This window comes from Propithecus coquereli, unplaced genomic scaffold (assembly GCF_000956105.1).
Source record: "Propithecus coquereli isolate 6110/MARCELLA unplaced genomic scaffold, Pcoq_1.0 Scaffold508, whole genome shotgun sequence".
Classification (NCBI taxonomy): domain Eukaryota; kingdom Metazoa; phylum Chordata; class Mammalia; order Primates; family Indriidae; genus Propithecus; species Propithecus coquereli.
Window position 1 is genome coordinate 783843 of NW_012150930.1, and position 19032 is coordinate 802874.

The window sequence follows — 19032 nt, forward strand, 5'->3', positions numbered from 1 at the left end:
TTTGGGGATTATAGGAGAAAGGAATAATGGGGAGAGAAATAGAAAGGTTTATTTTAGAAAAATATACCTTCAATAGGTTTTAGCTTTATAGAGCTAATGAAATCTTACAGATAGCAATAATAATAGTTAATTTTGTTGAGGGCTATATGTGAGAAAGTACTAAGTATTTTAAATGCCTTATACCATTAATCCTTACACTCTCCCTGGGGACAGGCTCTATTTTCTCCATTTTGCAGATGTATAAACTGAGTCATAAGAGAAGTTAAGTAACTTGCTCATGGTCACACACTAAGTGGTTTCCTCTCACATTTCTCTGAGTCTGAAGCCCTTGTGATGCCACATTGCCAAAGCATTGGGGTCTGTTTTATCTTGTCCTAAGAAGTATTTAATACTGTCATTCAACATTTATTGAGCTCTTAATGCATGTAGAGCACCGCTGTCCAATTGTAAAACCAGTACTGAACTTCAAGGAATCTACTATCTAATTAAGGAGACATATATACATTTGAAAGAGATAAAAACACTTTTACAAAAAGAAAACACAAATTGGTTAGGTACGAATTAATGTAATCCAAATAAATTTAACAACATTAAAACAAATAGCTACCAGTTTCTATTTTTAAACCTTAATAATAATGTGATTTTGGGTTATTACAGGCTCCATAATAAGAGAGCATGGGACTAAATTGGAGTCTGGCTGAATAAGAGGAAAGAATGGCCCCATAGTGTCCTTTTGGGGGATTGAAGTGTCTGGTGTGATGCCTCAACTTTAGCTTCTTAGGACAGGAATGTTAGTGCTTTCAGCCAGGGCTTCTCAAACTTCAATGTGCATATGAATATCCTGGGGATTTTGTTAAAATACAAGTCTGGGGTGGGACATGACTTTCTACACATCTAACGTGCTCCCATGTGATGCCAATTCTGCTTCACAGACCACTTTGTGAATAGCAAGGCTTTAGATCACAGAGCTAAGAATTTGATCATAAACTGTTGTGTAAAGAAAAGTAAATGTCACATGAGAGAGGGCAGCAATTTTCAACTTAAATAACTATATATGTGTTGGTTTTAAAATAATACCTTGTCATCAAAAGTAGTTACAGACAGAGATGATTATAAATACTACTATATAAGATAACTTTGAAGAAAATATAATCACAATGTTCAACAACCTGATAATTATATATGCACAACCACTAAATATTTTTGTCTACTGAGATTAATACCAGTGTTAGAGAAAAATTTTTAAATGTTAGTCTCAGACATTAGTTATTAAAAGCAGGATAAATGATAGCTTAGAATGGAAGGCTCCAGAAGTAATTTTCCCAAGGTCAAAAGCTGGCTCTACCACATACTAGCCATGTGACCTCAAGGCAAGTTACTCCCCTGTTACGCTCTTCCTCGTCTCTAAAATGGGCATAATCAAAGGACAGATCTCATAGGGTTTTAATAAAATATTACATATAAAGCACTTTGTACAGTGCTTAGCAGTAAATTGTTTATAAATTATGGCTATTTTACTACCATTGATACTATTTCTGTCTAAGAAATATTAAGCTAACTGATTTTTAAGGCCTTGCCTTTTCAGTGCTGTAATATGATTCTGATTATATAGTGTGTCAAGGTGTAATCGGCATCTGCCCTCTTTCAGCTTCTAAGGCACTAAGTGATTTATAGGCTGCTTTCTGAGCCAGCTGCCACTAAGTGCTGCTCTTGCATCTTAGGTTGTTTTTTTATCATCAGGTAAATACACATTTAGAAATTCATTCACTCAATATTTATTAAGTAGCTACAAACCAGTGAGCTAAATGACTATTACTATCCACAATCAAAAGCAATTTTATAAATATAAAAGTAACTAGTTCTTGGCCGTGTGTGGTGGCTCACACCTGTAATCCTAGCACTTTGGGAGTCCGAGGTGGACGGATTGCTTGAGGTCAGGAGTTTGAGACCAGCCTGAGCAGCATAGCAAGACCCCATCTCTACAAAAAATAGAAAAAATTAGCCAGGCGTGGTAGTGCGTGCCTGTAGTCCCAGCTATTCAGGAGCCTGAGGGAGTAGGATCACTTGAGCCTAGGTGTTTGAGGTTGCAGTGAGCTGTGATGCCACTGCCCTCATGCCTGGGTAACAAAATGTGAGACCCTATCTCTAAAAAAAAACTAGTTCTTAATATCCATTATTAGTTTCAGTCTCTGTATAATCATCAATGATCAATAGCTTTACCATTACTGATAATCCATCCCCAGAAATGAATAAACAAATTTCTGTTCTACCCATAGGAGCTCTCTAATTTTCAAATAAAATTGTGTAATTAACTTATTCCAAGGTTTCTGTAATTCAGACCTAAGAGTCTCTTGGTCTTAGTTTCTACCTCTGCTTCTTTTTGCTTAACAACTCACATGGCAGCCAGACCTTTCAGTGGGTTAATTAGATATTAGTGGACTAAATTGACCTAGTCTTACTTGGTGGCTAAAATAATTGATTTAATTCTACAGTTTTTTGAGCCTTTCAATAGCAACTAATTTAACTTAAACTAAGTTTTAATATGTGGACTCTTCCCCTTCTGTAACTCTTTTTTGCTTCATGAGAGGGTATTTTAGGTAGGAATTGGCTCCTTTTATCCTTCCATAGAAGGTATCCTCTCCGCTTTGAGTAGGATAGTTTAAGGGTGTTCAGTTTGAGCATTTCTGGGAACCACACAGGTATACCTGGCTTAGAAAAATCACACTTTTATTCTTATGACTCATGTTTTAAGCATACGAACTCTGCAAAGCTAATACAGTGATCTTCAATCTATCTTGACAAATAAACATTTGTATAAACATTTTTTCTCCCTACTTTTGATAATTTTGATATTAAAGATTACAAACTTAGAAGAACAATTAGAACAATTTAGAGAAGAACTGGAAAATAAGAATGAAGAAGTTCAGCAACTACATATGCAATTAGAAATACAGAAAAAGGAGTCTACTACCCGCCTACAAGAACTTGAACAAGAAAATAAATTATTTAAGGTAATTAATTTAGGAAAACTTTTGCATGTAAATAAGTCACAGTTTTGGTTCCGTGTAGCTTTATTAAGCATTTGTTAAATCCAGCCACTAAGTAATACTTAACAGAGGAACATTAATGGGCCAACAGATTTGCATGAAACTTATTTTCAGCCCAACCTAAATATTTGAATTCATCATAAATGAAAAACGTTGAGAACTTTTGTCAAAATATTTTAAGAATTACTGATTTATAATAACCATATGATTCTTCTAAATTTTTTCATTTGTACATGATATGTACCATATCTTTTGTAAGAGTTAATTGAAAGAACATTCTCAGAATGACATGTAATGATACATCCAACTGTGTTGGTTATTTTTATCCCTAGGATGAAATGGAGAGACTGGGATTTGCCATAAAGGAATCTGATGCTGTGTCTACTCAGGACCAACATGTGTTATTTGGGAAATTTGCTCAAATAATACAGGAAAAAGAGGTAGAAATTGACCAATTAAATGAGCAAATTACAAACCTTCAGCAGCAACTTAAAATTACAACAGATAACAAGGTATGTTCATTTAAAATTGATTATTAATACCTGAAATTAATATGAGCCAGAATTTTAAAGGTACTAAAATGGTTATAATTTATAGTTTCCCACTAAATTTAAAAACAACTCTTAATTTTCTTTTAACCATTAATATTAATTTATAAGACGCACAGTCTTAGTAATCTGTGTATGTTTTTGTTCCTCCTAATATTGTCAAAGGATTTTAATGTTTTTCAGGGTGGCTCTGTGACTTAGATTTTATATTATTCTAATCAAACCGATTATAAATTCTTCTATTTAATATGAGTTTAATATGAGTTAATTACCTTTGGGTGCAACCAGTTAAAGACTTTATTTCAATACTTCATCTTTTCAGTTAAAATATATTGATATTAGGAGGCTGAGGTGGGAGGATTGCTTGAGGCTAGGAGTTCAAGACCAGCCTGAGCAAGAGTGAGACCCCATCTTTACAAAAAATAGAAAAATTAGCTGGATGTGGTGGTGCACACCTGTAGTCGCAGCTACTTGGGAGGCTGAGGCAGGAGGATTGCTTGAGCCTAGAAATTTGAGGTTGCACCAAGCTGTGATCACACCACTGAACTATAGCCCAAGCAACAGAGTGAGTCCCTGTCTCAAAAAAATAGATAGATAGATATCAACTATTTTCCTAATAGGAAATCAGCTACTAAAAGCATAAGTCACTCTATACTTAAGATAACTTTCTGAATGAAGTTCTAAATAAGGTCTTTGTTTTATATGGTGGGGGGAGGTGTTGGTCTATATTGAAATTAAAGTAAGGTAGTATGTCTGAAAAGTAGTCATGTCTTTAAAGTCCTGCCAAAATAAAAATTTCCAAAATATAAATACATATTTATTATATAATCTTTTTCATTAATAGGTTATTGAAGAAAAAAATGAACTAATAAGGGATCTTGAAACCCAAATAGAATGTTTGATGAGTGATCAGGAATGTGTGAAGAAAAATAGAGAAGAAGAAATAGAGCAACTCAATGAAGTGATTGAAAAACTTCAACAGGAATTGGCAAATATTGGACAGAAGACATCAGTAGATGCTAATTCTCTCCCAGAAGAAGCAGACAGTTTAAAACATCAGTTGGATTTAGTTATAGCTGAAAAGCTAGCTTTGGAAAAGCAAGTAGAAACAGCTAATGAAGAAATGACCTTCACGAAAAATGTACTTAAAGAAACCAATTTTAAAATGAATCAACTAACACAAGAATTATGTAGCTTAAAGAGAGAACGTGAAAATATGGAAAAAATCCAAAGTGTACCAGAGAAAATGGTTAACATGGCTATAGATGATCTGAGTAAAGACAAACCTACACTAGAAGTTCTTACTGAGGATGATCTTAAACCCCTAGAGAATCAGACTTATCTCAGATCTTTCGAAGAAAACAGCAAAGTTTCCATAAGTAATTTGGAAAAAAAGTTGCTACAACTTGAGAGCACTATTAGTGCAAAGGACTTAGAACTTATCCAGTGTTATCAACAGATAAAAGACATGCAAGAGCAAGGCCAGTCTGAAACAGAAATGCTTCAAAAGAAGATTATAAACCTACAAAAAATACTTGAGGAAAAAGTAGCTGCTGCTCTTGTGAGTCAAGTTCAACTTGAGGCAGTTCAGGAATATGCAAAGTTCTGTCAAGATAAACAAGCAATTTCATCAGAACCTGAAAGAACAAATACACAGAATTTAAATCAACTAACAGAAAATGAGATGGGGTCAAATGTATCAACATTAACCTTGAGAATATCAGAATTAGAAAGCCAAGTGGTTGAAATGCACAGTAGTTTGATTTTAGAAAAAAAACAAGTAGAAATTGCAGAGAAAAATGCTTTGGAAAAAGAAAAGAAGCTGCTAGAACTACAGAAGCTTTTGGAGGAAAGTGAGAAAACACAGGGAGGGAAAGAAAGAAAAAGAAACCCTCCAGGAGATTGTGAAGTTCAAAAGGTTAGTTTCTTATTTGATTTTTTTCACTTAAATACCCCAAGAAACTCTTTTCCTTTATTTATTCTTTAAACTGACTGCTAATTTATTAAATATAGTGTTCTGTTTACATCTAGCAATTTATAGAAAAGGATTTTTTAATAAAAACATACTGTTGTTAAAAGAAAAACTTTAGGCAAACTAATTTTAAATGAGTCTATTTGACCAAAGAATGATTCATGAGTTGGGCAGCACTCAGAACCGGAAGAGCTTCACAAGTCTCTGCTGTGCAGCAGTGGACAGTGGATATTTATGGACCTCTCAAGTAAAGTACAGAAATACCTTGATTGGTTACAACTAAATATTTGCCTTATTTGGACATGGTCTGATCAATTAGCTGCTTGTGATTGGCTAAGAATTGGCTGTTTTTATACTCCTAAATTAGGTTTTCAATTTGGTTACATACTCCTAAGTTAGGTTGCAGTTCCTTACGTAGGAGCTCAAGGTACAGAGACAGCTTAGGCCAGATTTAACTTAACACTGTACAGTCACATTATTGTCACTAGAATAATGGATACAGACTATGTTTCATGGTCTTCAAACACATTTATTTCATTAGCATTGTCATTAAATAGAGCAGTCAGAAGAAACATAGAAACATTAAATTTAGCAAATGACCTCTAGGACTTGTGTGGGATTTTTTTCCTTAATTTCCTTCTAATGTGCATGTTATGTTATCATTCCTTTTAAGTAATGAAAAACGTCAAAATATATTACTGTTGACAAAGAATACAGACTGTAGAGGAAAAAAATATATTAGTATCTAACGAATTAATGGGTGGGTGACAAACCCTTAGCTTTTACAAATTTTATTTTTACCAAAAAAGGATGTTTTGGTAAAAATTTGTATTTGACCTCTGTAAGTATACTTATGTAAGGATCTGAAATTGCAGTTATTTTTTAGCATATGATAGATATGAACAGGGCTTTTTTTTAATTCTCACTTTATAAATTTATAATTTTGAGTATTAGAAGTATGGTATTATCTAAACACCAGGAAATTGATATGTCACAATTCTGTAATTCCATTTACTAGGCCTTTTCCTCATAGCTTATTTGAACTATAAATTACTTTAAGTAATAAATAATTCAAATAATATGACTTTCCATGTATAATTTCTAAGAAATATCTTAGTTACACCTGGTTTCTTTTGAGGTAAGTGATATGAATATGAAGCACTTTTGAATGGAACCAAAAAGTTTTTATTAATAATTTATAAATTTTTAGGATATATACTAATGACATGATTTACCTTTTGTTCCCAGAAACTCATTCTTTTCTCAAGAAGACAGTCATTGTCTCAAGAATATAAGATGATGGTTCTGAAAAAGTTTTCCTATTTGTTGAAAGAGCATTGATCATTGCAACCCCTTTTATCTGTAGGCAGTCATTCCTGGGAAAGTTTTATTTGAATGTATGAATGCCTTGAACTTAACCTATATTTTTAAAAAATGATGTTTTTCTTATGTTTCCACTACCATTCAGACAACTACTGAGTTAATTAGTACCAACAAAGAAAGTGGATTTTGGGGGGAACTTGAGGTTCTTAAAGCTGAGTCAGTGGCTACCAAAGAAGAACTTACCAGTTATAAAGAAAAGGCAGAAAAACTTCAGGAAGAGCTTTTGGTAAGATAAGTAACAAAGCTCCTAATTCATTTATTTCTACCTATCTTAATTTCATGTCAAAGTATATTCTCTTCTATAAAAACAACCCAGATCCATAACTGAAAAGCTGCATTAAAAAGTCTTTTGTCAATTTGATGAAAAATTCCATTGTTATACATTTATTTACCAGCATCTTCTTGCTTGGTTTTCCTGGGAATCTTTGTTAGGATACTTTTAATCTCTAGTCTGTTAAGGAAAAAAGAGAACCAAAAGTAGAAACTGATAAAATTATTTTACCTTTGTAGTAATCTATGACCATACGTGTGAATATATGAGAATGTTTCTGAAATGTTTTTTCTAGTATTCTGAGGAAAATGAACATGAAATTATGAATTATACTCTCCCCAGCCTTTAAATTTGACATTTAATATGGAAAATTTTTAATCGAATACTGTTCTATTCCTTGTGTTTTAGGTAAAAGAAACAAATATGGCATCTCTTCAGAAAGATTTAAGCCAAGTTAGGGATCAACTCACAGAGGCAGAAGAGAAATTATCCCACTTCTTAGAAAAAGAAGATAAGATTGAGGTGCAAGAAAACAGAAAGGTCTGCATATTAGAGCCACTTCCTATTAAAGTGGGTAAAAGCTCTGCATCCCAAACTGAGGGGACTCTCAGGGTCAATAGCAGCAATCAGACTCCACAAATTCCTGTGAGAAATTCAGGAATCCAAATTGATTTGCAGAATGAATGTTCCTCAGAAGAAGTCGCTGAAATAATCAGTCAGTTTACTGAAAAAATTGAGCAGATGCGAGAACTACATGCTGCTGAAATTTTGGATATGGAATCCAGACATATTTCAGAAACTGAAACTTTAAAGAGAGAACATTATGTTGCTGTTCAGTTACTGACAGAGGAATGTGCTACCTTGAAGGCAGTGATACAGTGTCTGAGAACTAAAGAGGTATTTGGTTTTTATTAATATGTGGGCTTTTTTTTCATTATCATATTTTTTTATTCAATAGATTTAGGTTGTGCAAGTTGAATTCCATTACATGTATATATTTTATAGTGGTGAAGTCTGGGCTTTTAGTGTACCCATCACCTGAATAGTAGACATTGTACACCATAGGTAATATTTCACCCCTCATCCCCTCCCAACCACCCACTCTTTGAGCCCACGTGTGGGCCTCCAGTTCCATCCAAATTGTTGCAAAAGACATTATTTCATTCTTTCTTACGGCTGAGTAGTACTGTGTGGTGTGTGTGTTGTCATACACACACCACATTTTCTTTATCCACTCATCAGTTGATGGGCACTTAGGTTGATTCTGTATCTTTGCAATTGTGAATCATGCGGTAGTAATACAAGTGCAGGTATCTCTTTTTTTTTTTTTTTTTGGAGACAGAGTCTTGCTCTGTTGCCTAGGCTAGAGTGCCATGGCATCAGCCTAGCTCACAGCAACCTCAAATTCCTGGGCTTAAGCAATCCTTCTACCTCAGCCTCCCGAGTAGCTGGGACTATAGGCATGCACCACCATGCCCGGCTAATTTTTTCTATATATATTTTTAGTTGTCCAGCTAATTTCTTTCTATTTTTACTAGAGATGGGGTCTCGCTCTTGCTCAGACTGGTCTCGACCTCCTGACCTCGAGCAGTCCTGCCTCAGCCTCCCAGAGTGCCAGGATTACAGGCATGAGCCACCGTGCCCGGCCACAAGTATCTTTTTAATATAATTTCATTTCCTTTGGCTAGATACCCAGCAGCAGGATTGCAGGATTGAATAGTAGATCTACTTTTAGTTCTTGGAGAAATCTCCATACTGATTTTGATAGAGATTGTACTTATTCACATTCCCATCAACAGTAATAAGTGCTCCCTTTTTGCTGCATCCATGCCAACATCTATTGTTTTTTCACTTTTTAATAATGGCCATTCTAATTGAAGTAAGATGGTATCTCATTGTGGTTTTAATTTGCATTTCTCTGATAATTAAATTAATGATGTTGAGCATTTTTCATACGTTTTTTTGACCATTTATGTATCTTTTGAACAATGCCTGTTCATGTCATTTGCCTACTTTATAAAAGGGTTGTTTGTTTTTTTCCTGGCTGAGTTGTTCCAAATTCCTTTTAGATTCTAGGCATTAGTCCTTCATCGGATGTATAGTTTACAAATATTTTCTCCCATTCTGTAGGTTGTCTGTTTATTTTGATTATTTCTTTTGGTGTACAGAAGCTTTTTAGTTTAAGTACCATTTGTCTATTTTTGATTTTGTTGCATTTCCTTTTGGGATCTTAGTCATAAATTCTTTAGCCATTCTAGGGCCACGTCCAAAAAGAGTTTTTCCGTTCTTCTAGAATGTTTATGGTGTCAGGTCTTACATTTAAGTCTTTAATCCATCTTCAGTTAGTTTTTGTATATGGTGACAGATAGGGATCCAGTTTCATTCTTTTGCATGCAGCTATCCAATTTTACCAGCACCATTTATTGAATAGGGTACCCTTTCCCCAGTGTATGTTTTTGTCTTCTTTGTTTTAGATTGGTTGGTTGTAGGTTTTATTTCTGGGTTGTGGGTTTTATTTCTGGGTTCTCTATTCTGTTCCGTTGATCTCTGTGTCTGTTCTTATGCTAGTACCATGCAGTTTTAGTTACTGTAGCCTTATAGTGTAATTTGAAGTCAGGTAATGTGATGCCTCTAGATTTATTCTTTTTACTTACAATTGCTTTGGCTTTTCAGGCTTTTTTTTTTTTATTCCATATGCATTTTAGAATCATTCTTTCTAATTATGTGAAAAACGATGTTGGCGTTTTGATAGGGATTGCATTGCATCTGTAGATTGTTTTGGGCAGTTTGGTCATTTTAACAGTATTAATTCTTCCAATGAGCATGGGATGTTTTCCCATTTGTTTGTGTCCTCTGCGATTCCTTTCATCAGTGATTTTTAGTTCTCCTCGTAGAGATCTTTTACCTCCTTGGTTAAATATATTCCTAGGGGTTTGGTTTTGTTTTTGCAGCTATTGTAAATGGGATTCAGTTCTTGATTTGATTTTTTTTTTTTTTTTTTGAGACAGAATCTTGCTCTGTTGCCCGGGCTAGAGTGCCATGGCATCAGCCTAGCTCACAGCAACCTCAAACTCCTGGGCTCAAGCAATCCTTCTGCCTCAGCCTCCCAAGTAGCTGGGACTAGAGGCATACGCCACCATGCCCGGCTAATTTTATATATATATATATTTTTAGTTGTCCAGATCATTTCTTTCTATTTTTTAGTAGAGACGGGGTCTCGCTCTTGCTCAGGCTGGTCTCGAATTCCTAACCTTGAGCGATCCACCCGCCTTGGCCTCCCAGAGTGCTAGGATTACAGGCGTGAGCCACCACACCCGGCCTTGATTTGATTTTTATCTTGGTCATTATTGGTGTATAGAAATGCTATTGATTTTTGTACATTTATTTTATAACCTGAGACTTTGCTGAATTCATTTGTCAGATCTAGGAGTCTCTGGAGGAGTCCTCAGGGTCGTCTAAGGCATATAATCCTATCATCAGCAAACAGAGATAATTTGACTTCCTCTTTTCCAAATTGGCTGCCATTTATTTCTTTCTCATACTTGATTGCTCTGGCTAGGACTTCCAGTACTATGTTGAGTAGAAGTGGTGAAAGTGAACACCCTTATCTTGTTCCAGTTTTGTGGAGGAGTGCTTTCAAATTTTCACCGTTCAGCATAATGTTGGCTGTGGGTTTATCATATATGGCTTTTATTATTTTGAGTTATGCTCCTGTGCTGAGTTTTTTTAAGGTTTTTATCATGAAGGGATGCTGGATTTTTTCAGATGCTTTTTCTGTATATATTGAGATGATCATACTGGGGGTTTTAATTATAGTTCTGTTTATGTGGTGAATCACATTTATTGACTTGTGTATGTTGAATAATTCTTGCATTCCTAGAATGAAACCCATTTGATTGTGGTGAATTATCCTTTTGAGGTGCTATTGGATTCGGTTTGCTAGTATTTTGTTGAGGATTTTTGCATCTATGTTCATCAGAGATACTAGTCTAGTTTTCTTTTTTATTTTTTTGGTTGCATCCTTTCCTGGCTTTGGTATCAGGGTGATACTGGCTTCGTAGAATGAGTTAGGGAGGATGCCCTCCACTTCAATCTTTTGGAGCAGTTTCAGTAATCGTACCAGTTGTTTTTTGTACATCTGGTAGAATTCGGCTGTGAATCCATCTGGTGAATCCATCTGGCTATTTTTTGGGGGAGATTTTTTACTACTGATTCAATCTCACTACTTGTTATTGGTATATTCAGGGTTTCTATTTCTTTCTGGTTCAGACTTGGAAGGTTGTATGTTTCCTAAGAGAAAATAAAAAAAGAAACTTGAGGCAGTCTCTTTCTTATAATACTATTACAATTTTAAATCTTTCCACTGTGTAGAGTTAGATAATATGTTAAATTCCTGTGTAGATTTGGAACCTGTTATCATTTCTTAATTCATCAGTGTCTCTATTATGGCAATATCCAGGAAGAAAAAGTATAGACTTGTTATAAATTGTGGATAGTTCATTTATTATGAAAGGTATGACAAAGTTAATTGATTTTTTATTACAGCATTAGAAAATAGCAAAATGATTTATTGGATTTTATTAGAGCAAAAAAAGATATATTTTTGTTTTCTCTAATTAGGGATCCTCATTTCCTGAATTAACACATTCCGATGCTTACCAAACTAGAGAAATATGTTCCAGTGGTAAGTTATATAAATTTCTGGAATGGTTAAAGTATTTGTTTAAAAAGTGCTGTTTTGGGGGCAGGGGGTTGTTTGGTTTTTTAACAGGAAATGATTTTCTTTATTTTAGATTCTGGATCAGACTGGGGTCAGGGAATTTATCTTACACACAGTCAGGGATTTGACACAGCATTAGAAGGCCGAGGAGAAGAAGGTGAAAGTTCAACAGATTCCTTTCCAAAGAAAATAAAGGTACTAAAAGATAGATATCTTTTACTAACTTAACCAGTGTTTCTATATTGAACATAATAGTTTATTAAAAGTTATATTGTGAGAACCTTGGGGATCTATTCTTTTTTTAAATAGACAGGGTCTCACTCTGTCATCCAGGCTGCTAGAGTGCACTGGCATGATCATAACTTACTGCGGCCTTGAACTTTTGAGCTCAAATGATCTTCCTGCCTCAGCCTCCCAAGTACGTGGGACTACAGGCATGTGCCATCATGCCTGCCTAATTTTTTTCATGTTTTTAAATTTTATTTTGTTTATTTATTTAGAGACTGGGTCTCGCTATGTTGCCCAAGCTGATCCTGAATTCCAGACCTCAAGCGATTTTCCTGCTCAGCCTCCTGAGTCACTGGGATTATAGGCATGAGCCACCACACTCAGTTTGAGGATCTGTTTTGTTTTATTTAAATATTTCACAGATAATAAGGTGTAATAGATTAAATGATTATGTGTGAAGATTTTTTTCTCTTCATAATTCTTATTCTCAATGTTTTTGTTTGCCAGAATTATTATTATAGTTTCAAAGAGTAGAAGTTATTTCCCATATATTTCTTTTGGTCAAATCAATGCCTAATCATTAAACCCAGGAAGAATACATTAGCTGTATAGAAGGAACTTAGAGATAAGAGCTGTGAAAAGTCATAGACAGTCTCCTGGGATCAGCTTACCCCTCTGCAGGAAGAAGGCATTCAGTAATGTTGGGCTGGAGTTTCTGTCTGCAATGGACCTTCTATATCAGTATAGCTAGATAAAACTATCTTGCTTTAAATTTATTTCCGTTTGTATGTAATTTCAGTCTTTGAAGAAGTCATAATTCCAGTTTTTGGGTTTTGGTTTCTAGGGATTACTGAGAGCTGTCCATAATGAAGGGATGCAGGTGCTTTCTCTCACAGAGTCTCCCTATAGTGATGGAGAGGACCATTCTGTTCAGCAGGTTTCAGAATCTTGGCTAGAAGAGAGAAGAGCTTACCTTGATACCATCTCATCTCTTAAGGATTTAATTACAAAAATGCAAGTGCAAAGAGAAGCTGAGGTACCCAAGGAATATTAAGCATCTAAATAGTTTTATATTATTTGTAACAATAACAGTATGCTTTACAAATTAAATTATCATTTATGTGTTTTCACATGAATTACTATATATATTTTTACACTTAAAATATATGCTCTTAGGCTTTTAATATTTACTTTGGTTGATTAAGATGTTTAGGATATTTTAAAAACATGCTCATTTGAAAACTGACCTTTGTTATTTGTGTTCTGCTAGGTTTATGATAGTTCTCAATCTCAGGAGACCTTCTCAGACTGGCGAGGTGAACTTCTGCTTGCCCTTCAACAAGTTTTCTTAAAGGAGCACAGTGTTTTACTAGCCGCATTTCAGACTGAGCTGACAGCTCTAGGTACTAGAGATGCCGTTGGATTATTAAACTGTTTGGAACAGAGAATACAAGAACAGGTATCTAAATGAAACTTTAATTTTCTCTAAAAGGGAGAAGCAGTAAGTCTGCAGTGAAGAAACTTTGCAGATGCCACCTTAACCCCAGTAATCAGAATTAATGTAACCAGTAGTGGAACAGATGACATGACAAATAATTACTGATAAGAAGGACATAATGTCACTTTTGTGGTATTTCTGTTAAATTCATAACCAGAATCTCCTCTGGGAGAAATATCAGACCAAAACAAATTGAGGCCACTACATATCTATCAAACTGAAAAATAGTGACAACACCAAGTGCTGATGAGGATGCCGAGAAACTGCATTTTATACATTGCTGGTAGGAGTGTAAAATGGGAGAGCTAACTCTGGAAAATAATCTGGGAGTTTCTTATAAAGTTAAACGTAACACTTAACCATATAAGCTAGCAGTCACACTAATAGATATTTAATCTGACAGAAATGAAAACTTATGTCTCCATAAAAATCTATACACAAATATCATAGCAGTTTTATATTTAATAGCCAAAAACTACAGACAACCCAAATGTCCTTTGACAGGTGAATGGGTAAACGAGCAGTGCTACATCTATACAATGAAATACTGATCAATAATTAAAAAGGAACAAAGTGTAATCTTTGTACGCACAACAGCTTGTATGTTATATAACACTCTTGAAATGATAAAACTGTGCCTCTATACAGATCATTGGTTGTCAGAATTTAGGATTAGTGAGAGGGTGTGACTACAAAGGAGTTTTTTTGTGGTAATGAAACAATCTGTACCCTGATTTGTGATGGTGGTTATATGAACCTGTACATGTGATAAAATTTCATAGTACTATACATGAAGAAAAGAATGAGTGCATATAAAAACTAATGAAATATACATAAGCCTTATAGTTTAACAAATATTTTACCAGTGTCAGTTTCCTGGTTTCGATCATGTACTTGTGGTTATGTAAGATGTTATCATTGGGGAAAACCTGCCTAAAAGGTACACAGGAACTTTGGCTTAAATTATTTCAAAATAAAGAGTTTTTTCTTAAATTGAGGAACATAAAATAACTAGTCTGTACTCTTCATAAATTAAAGGTCATAAAAGATAAAGACTTAATGAATATCAATTTTCTTTTCTTTTTGTTTTATAGGACATTTAGCAAAATTTGAATAAGCTCTGTATATTAGATAATATAGTAATGTTAATTTTACTTTTTATTGTAGTTATGAAAAAGAATATTCTTTTAATGAAATATACTATGTAGTAATTAGGGGTAAAGGAGCATTTGTATGCAGCATGTCCTCACACAGTTTGGAAAAGAAAAATAATTTTTTTTCCTGAGTTTTCAATTTTATGTTTTTTAATTGATTATATATATTCATGGGTTACATATAGTGATATTTCAATACATATAATGTGTAGTGATCAGATCAGGGTAATTAACATATCTGTCATCTCAAACATTTATCATTTGTGTTGGGAGTGTTCAAAATCCTCCTCCTATCTATTCGAAGCTGTATATATTACTGTTAACTGTAGTAATCCTTCAGTGGCATAGAATACTAGAGGGATTCCTCCTATCTGGCTGTAATTGTGTATCCTTTAACACGTTTCCTATCCCTTCCTTCCCCTGACCCTTCCCAGCCTCTGGTGTCATCTGTTCCACTTCTTACTTCTGCAAGATAACTTTTTTTTTTAGCTTTCAGGTAAGAGTGAGAACGTGCAGTATTTATGATCCTGCCTTATTTCACTTAATATAATTTCCTCCAGTTCTGTCCATGTAAAATTTTTTAAATAAAAAAATTTTAGCATGTGTGTTCCATTCATTCCTCTTTAGATTTCTTGGTGGTTGATTTTATTATCTTAACAACTCTCTTCATTTGATTTTTTATTTTCTTTTGTTTAGGGTATTGAATATCGAGCAGCTATGGAATGCCTCCAGAAAGCAGATAGAAGGAGTTTGTTATCTGAAATTCAAGCACTGCATGCTCAAATGAATAGCAGAAAAATGATTCTGAAAAGAGAACAAGAGAATGATAAACCAAGCCAAGGTATGTTGTATGACAGGCTCGTATGGTTATACAAATAGCTGAAAATATTTCACTTTGTTTCTCTTCTTCTCATTCAGTTAAAACACATCTCCTCAGTCACATTTTGGTCTCATAACATTAAGAAAATAATCTATATTAATTACTGGATTGTCAAATTGGTTTTAAACCGCTATATTTAATTTTAAATGAACTGCGATTGCCCTGATCACGTTGTTAAGCCCATTAAGTTCATTATCTTTGTTTTAAAACTATATATTAAGTAAAATCTTTCTTATACTCTTTAGAGGATAACCACTTAAAAGAAAAAGAAACCCGCAATGCAAGTAACTAATTCTTTTTTAATCCTTTTTCAAACAATTGTAAGCTGTAACATATGTACAAGAAAATACAAAATGCAAATATACACCGTCACAAACTATTAAATGGATATCTATGGAAATATCACCCACTTGAAGTAGAACATTGCCAGTTTCCCAAAAGCCCCCTTTCCAAATGCATGCTTCTTAGAGGTAATCATTATGCTGATTTTTCTTTATTTTTACTGTCTATTTATATATTCCTAAACCATATGTTTACATTTTTTCCTGTTTCTGAACTTAATCAATCTGTATATGTTTTATGTCTTCTTTCTTTCACCTCTCTATAACATTCTTCTAAGTTACTGCATTTATCTCTAGTTCATTCATTTTTGTTACTATTTAGAATTCCCTTGTATAGATATTCTAAAATTTATATATTTTATCATTGAACATTTGGGTTGTTTCTACTTTTTAGTTGTTGCAGTCACTGCTATTAGGGATATTGTTGTACACTGTTTCTGATGCATACCTGCATGACCCTTCTGAATATATACCTGGGAGTGGAATTGCTGGGTCATAGGATACATATTTTCAAATTTATTAGATAATGTCAAACTGTTTCACAAAGTGGTCATATCAGTTTGTACACTCACTAGCAGTATATGAGAGTTCTGTTGCTTTGTGTCTTCACCAACACCTCTGTTGTCAATCTATTGGGTGTGCACTCAATTCTTACTGTGGTTTTAATCGACTTTCCTCTAATTACTGAAGTGGTTTAGTTTTTCATGATTATTGGCTAGTTAGATTTTTGCTTTTGTGATATGCTTGTTCAGCTTTTTTCCCCCCACTTTTTGATAAGGGTGTTTGTCCATTTAAATTGAGCTACAGATGGGAATCGTTAGAGTTTAGTGAAATTGAATTTTCATCATACCTAGTGAGAGCACATGCCTGTGTCTTCAGTAATTTTGTTGTATTTAATGGTAGGAATTTTGAAAGTCACAGCGTAGTCTCATATTTGTCATAGAAAAGCTGAAGCAGGTTAAAATTACTTCAGAGAAAGCAGGTATAATGAGATAAATTAAACCTATCTCTTTAGGCCAGGTGTGGTGGCTCACACCTGTAATCCCAGCACTCTGGGAGGCCAAGGAGGGAGGATCACTTGAGCTCAGGAGTTGGAGACCAGCCTGAACAAGGAGATACTTTCTCTACTAAAAATAGAAAAAAATTAGCCAGGGCTGGTGGCACTTGCCTGTAGTCCCAGCCACTCAGGAGGCTGAGGCAGGAGGATCACTTCAGCCTGGGAGTTTAAGGTTGCTGTGAACGAGGCTGACACCACCACACTCTAGTCTGGGCAACAGAGACTGTGTCACAAAAAAAAAAAAAAATCTCTTTAGATATAAGCTTAATTTAAAACTATTTTTAGAGATAATTGATTAATATTTTATTTAGGTTAAACAGAGTGCTATTGAAACCTTAATGTCACATAGATTCATATTTATGTATGTAAATCCTTAGCCTCTATAGTTTAAAAGCCTAAATTAACATGACTGATTAACAGCTAAAGCCAATGGTATTCCTGTCGCCTAACATCATTAATATGAACTATAATATGAATTGATATACTTTGATAGAGTTTTGTCAGGTTAAAAAATTTTTTCTTAGTGTAGTAGTGTTACATATTTTATGGTAGAACAGAGAAACAAAAGAATGGGGTAAAAATCACCCATAGAATCACCTAAATCCTAAAATAATGACTACTTAACACCTGGGTAAATATGTCTCCAGACCTTTTCAACATGCATGTGTACATAACTTTATATTTTTCATAAAAAGGGTATCCTGATACATATTTTGTAACATGCTTTTTTTCATTTAACATACTTAGGGCTTTAAATTTTTCAGTTTGTTTTCATTGTAACCAACATGTAGCAAAGGTTTGGTTGGCTTTTAATGAAAAAAACTAGGATCCAAACTGGGGTTTGGACTTCCCCCTTCTGGAGTCAGAGTTGAAGTTCCTAGGGACTGTCTGCAAAGGGGTGCTGAATAAAAGATGAAAGCAGCACTGATAATTGTAGTCATAGTTATATGGGTAACTCCCGCAGGTTATTTTTGTGTGGCTGTGAAAAATCTTTGGAATTTTTTTTTTTTTTTTTTTTTGAGACAGAGTCTCACTCTCTTGCCTGGGGCGAGTGCCGTCTCGTCAGCCTAGCTCACAGCAACCTCAAACTCCTGGGCTCAAGCAATCCTACTGTCTCAGCCTCCCGAGTAGCTGGGACCACAGACACGCGCCACCATGCCCGGCTAATTTTTTTCTACATATATTTTTAGCTGTCCAATTAATTTCTTTCCATTTTTTGGTAGAGACGGGGTCTCGCTCTTGCTCAGGCTGGTCTCGAACTCCTGAGCTCAGAATGATCCGCCCGCCTCAGCCTCCCAGAGAGCTAGGATTACAGGCGTGAGCCACTGCACCCGGCCAATCTTTGGAATTTTTTTTAATATGAGCTGTTGAAATTCTGAATTAACAAACACAAGTTTCTATTTATAGTATTGTATGAACATTTAAAGTTGTTTTTAAATTTTAAATCCTACATCCATTAATATATTTCTGTTAAATTTTTATCATCCTTATATATTTATAGTTCTGAAAATCTTGACTACTAGCACTATGAGGAAAACATGCATAAAGTGTATTTATATTAATTACCAATTCTTGGGACTGTAATCTTTTCTTTCCTGTTTGCTTTGCAATCATCTCCTAAATTAGAAATCAGTTCCTATCGAAAGCATATTTATAAACCAAATATGAGTTGTTTGATCATATTTTAAACATTAATCGTATTCCATTTAGAAGTCTTGGAATATAATATACAGCAGAAGCAGTCTCAAATGCTGGAGATGCAAGTGGAGCTGAGCAGTGCGAAAGACAGAGCCACAGAACTGCAGGAACAGCTGAGTTCTGAGAAGATGGCAGTTGCTGAACTAAAGAGTGAACTTGCACAAACTAAATTGGAACTAGAAACAACACTCAAGGCACAGCATAAGCACCTAAAAGAATTAGAGGCATTCAGGTG

At 34.5% G+C, this 19032-nt stretch overlaps 1 protein-coding gene across 1 annotated transcript in view; it reads left to right on the top strand.

Moving 5' to 3' along the window:
- AKAP9 (A kinase (PRKA) anchor protein 9) overlaps nucleotides 1-19032 on the top strand; it is a 221395-nt gene that overhangs the window by 189624 nt on the left and 12739 nt on the right. Inside the window, exons 25-35 of the mRNA XM_012656550.1 lie at nucleotides 2859-3011; nucleotides 3380-3559; nucleotides 4440-5513; nucleotides 7036-7176; nucleotides 7630-8118; nucleotides 11842-11905; nucleotides 12015-12136; nucleotides 13014-13205; nucleotides 13440-13628; nucleotides 15518-15662; nucleotides 18810-19029. Coding sequence (XP_012512004.1) covers nucleotides 2859-3011; nucleotides 3380-3559; nucleotides 4440-5513; nucleotides 7036-7176; nucleotides 7630-8118; nucleotides 11842-11905; nucleotides 12015-12136; nucleotides 13014-13205; nucleotides 13440-13628; nucleotides 15518-15662; nucleotides 18810-19029 — 2969 coding nt within the window. The remainder of the gene's footprint in view (nucleotides 1-2858; nucleotides 3012-3379; nucleotides 3560-4439; nucleotides 5514-7035; nucleotides 7177-7629; nucleotides 8119-11841; nucleotides 11906-12014; nucleotides 12137-13013; nucleotides 13206-13439; nucleotides 13629-15517; nucleotides 15663-18809; nucleotides 19030-19032) is intronic.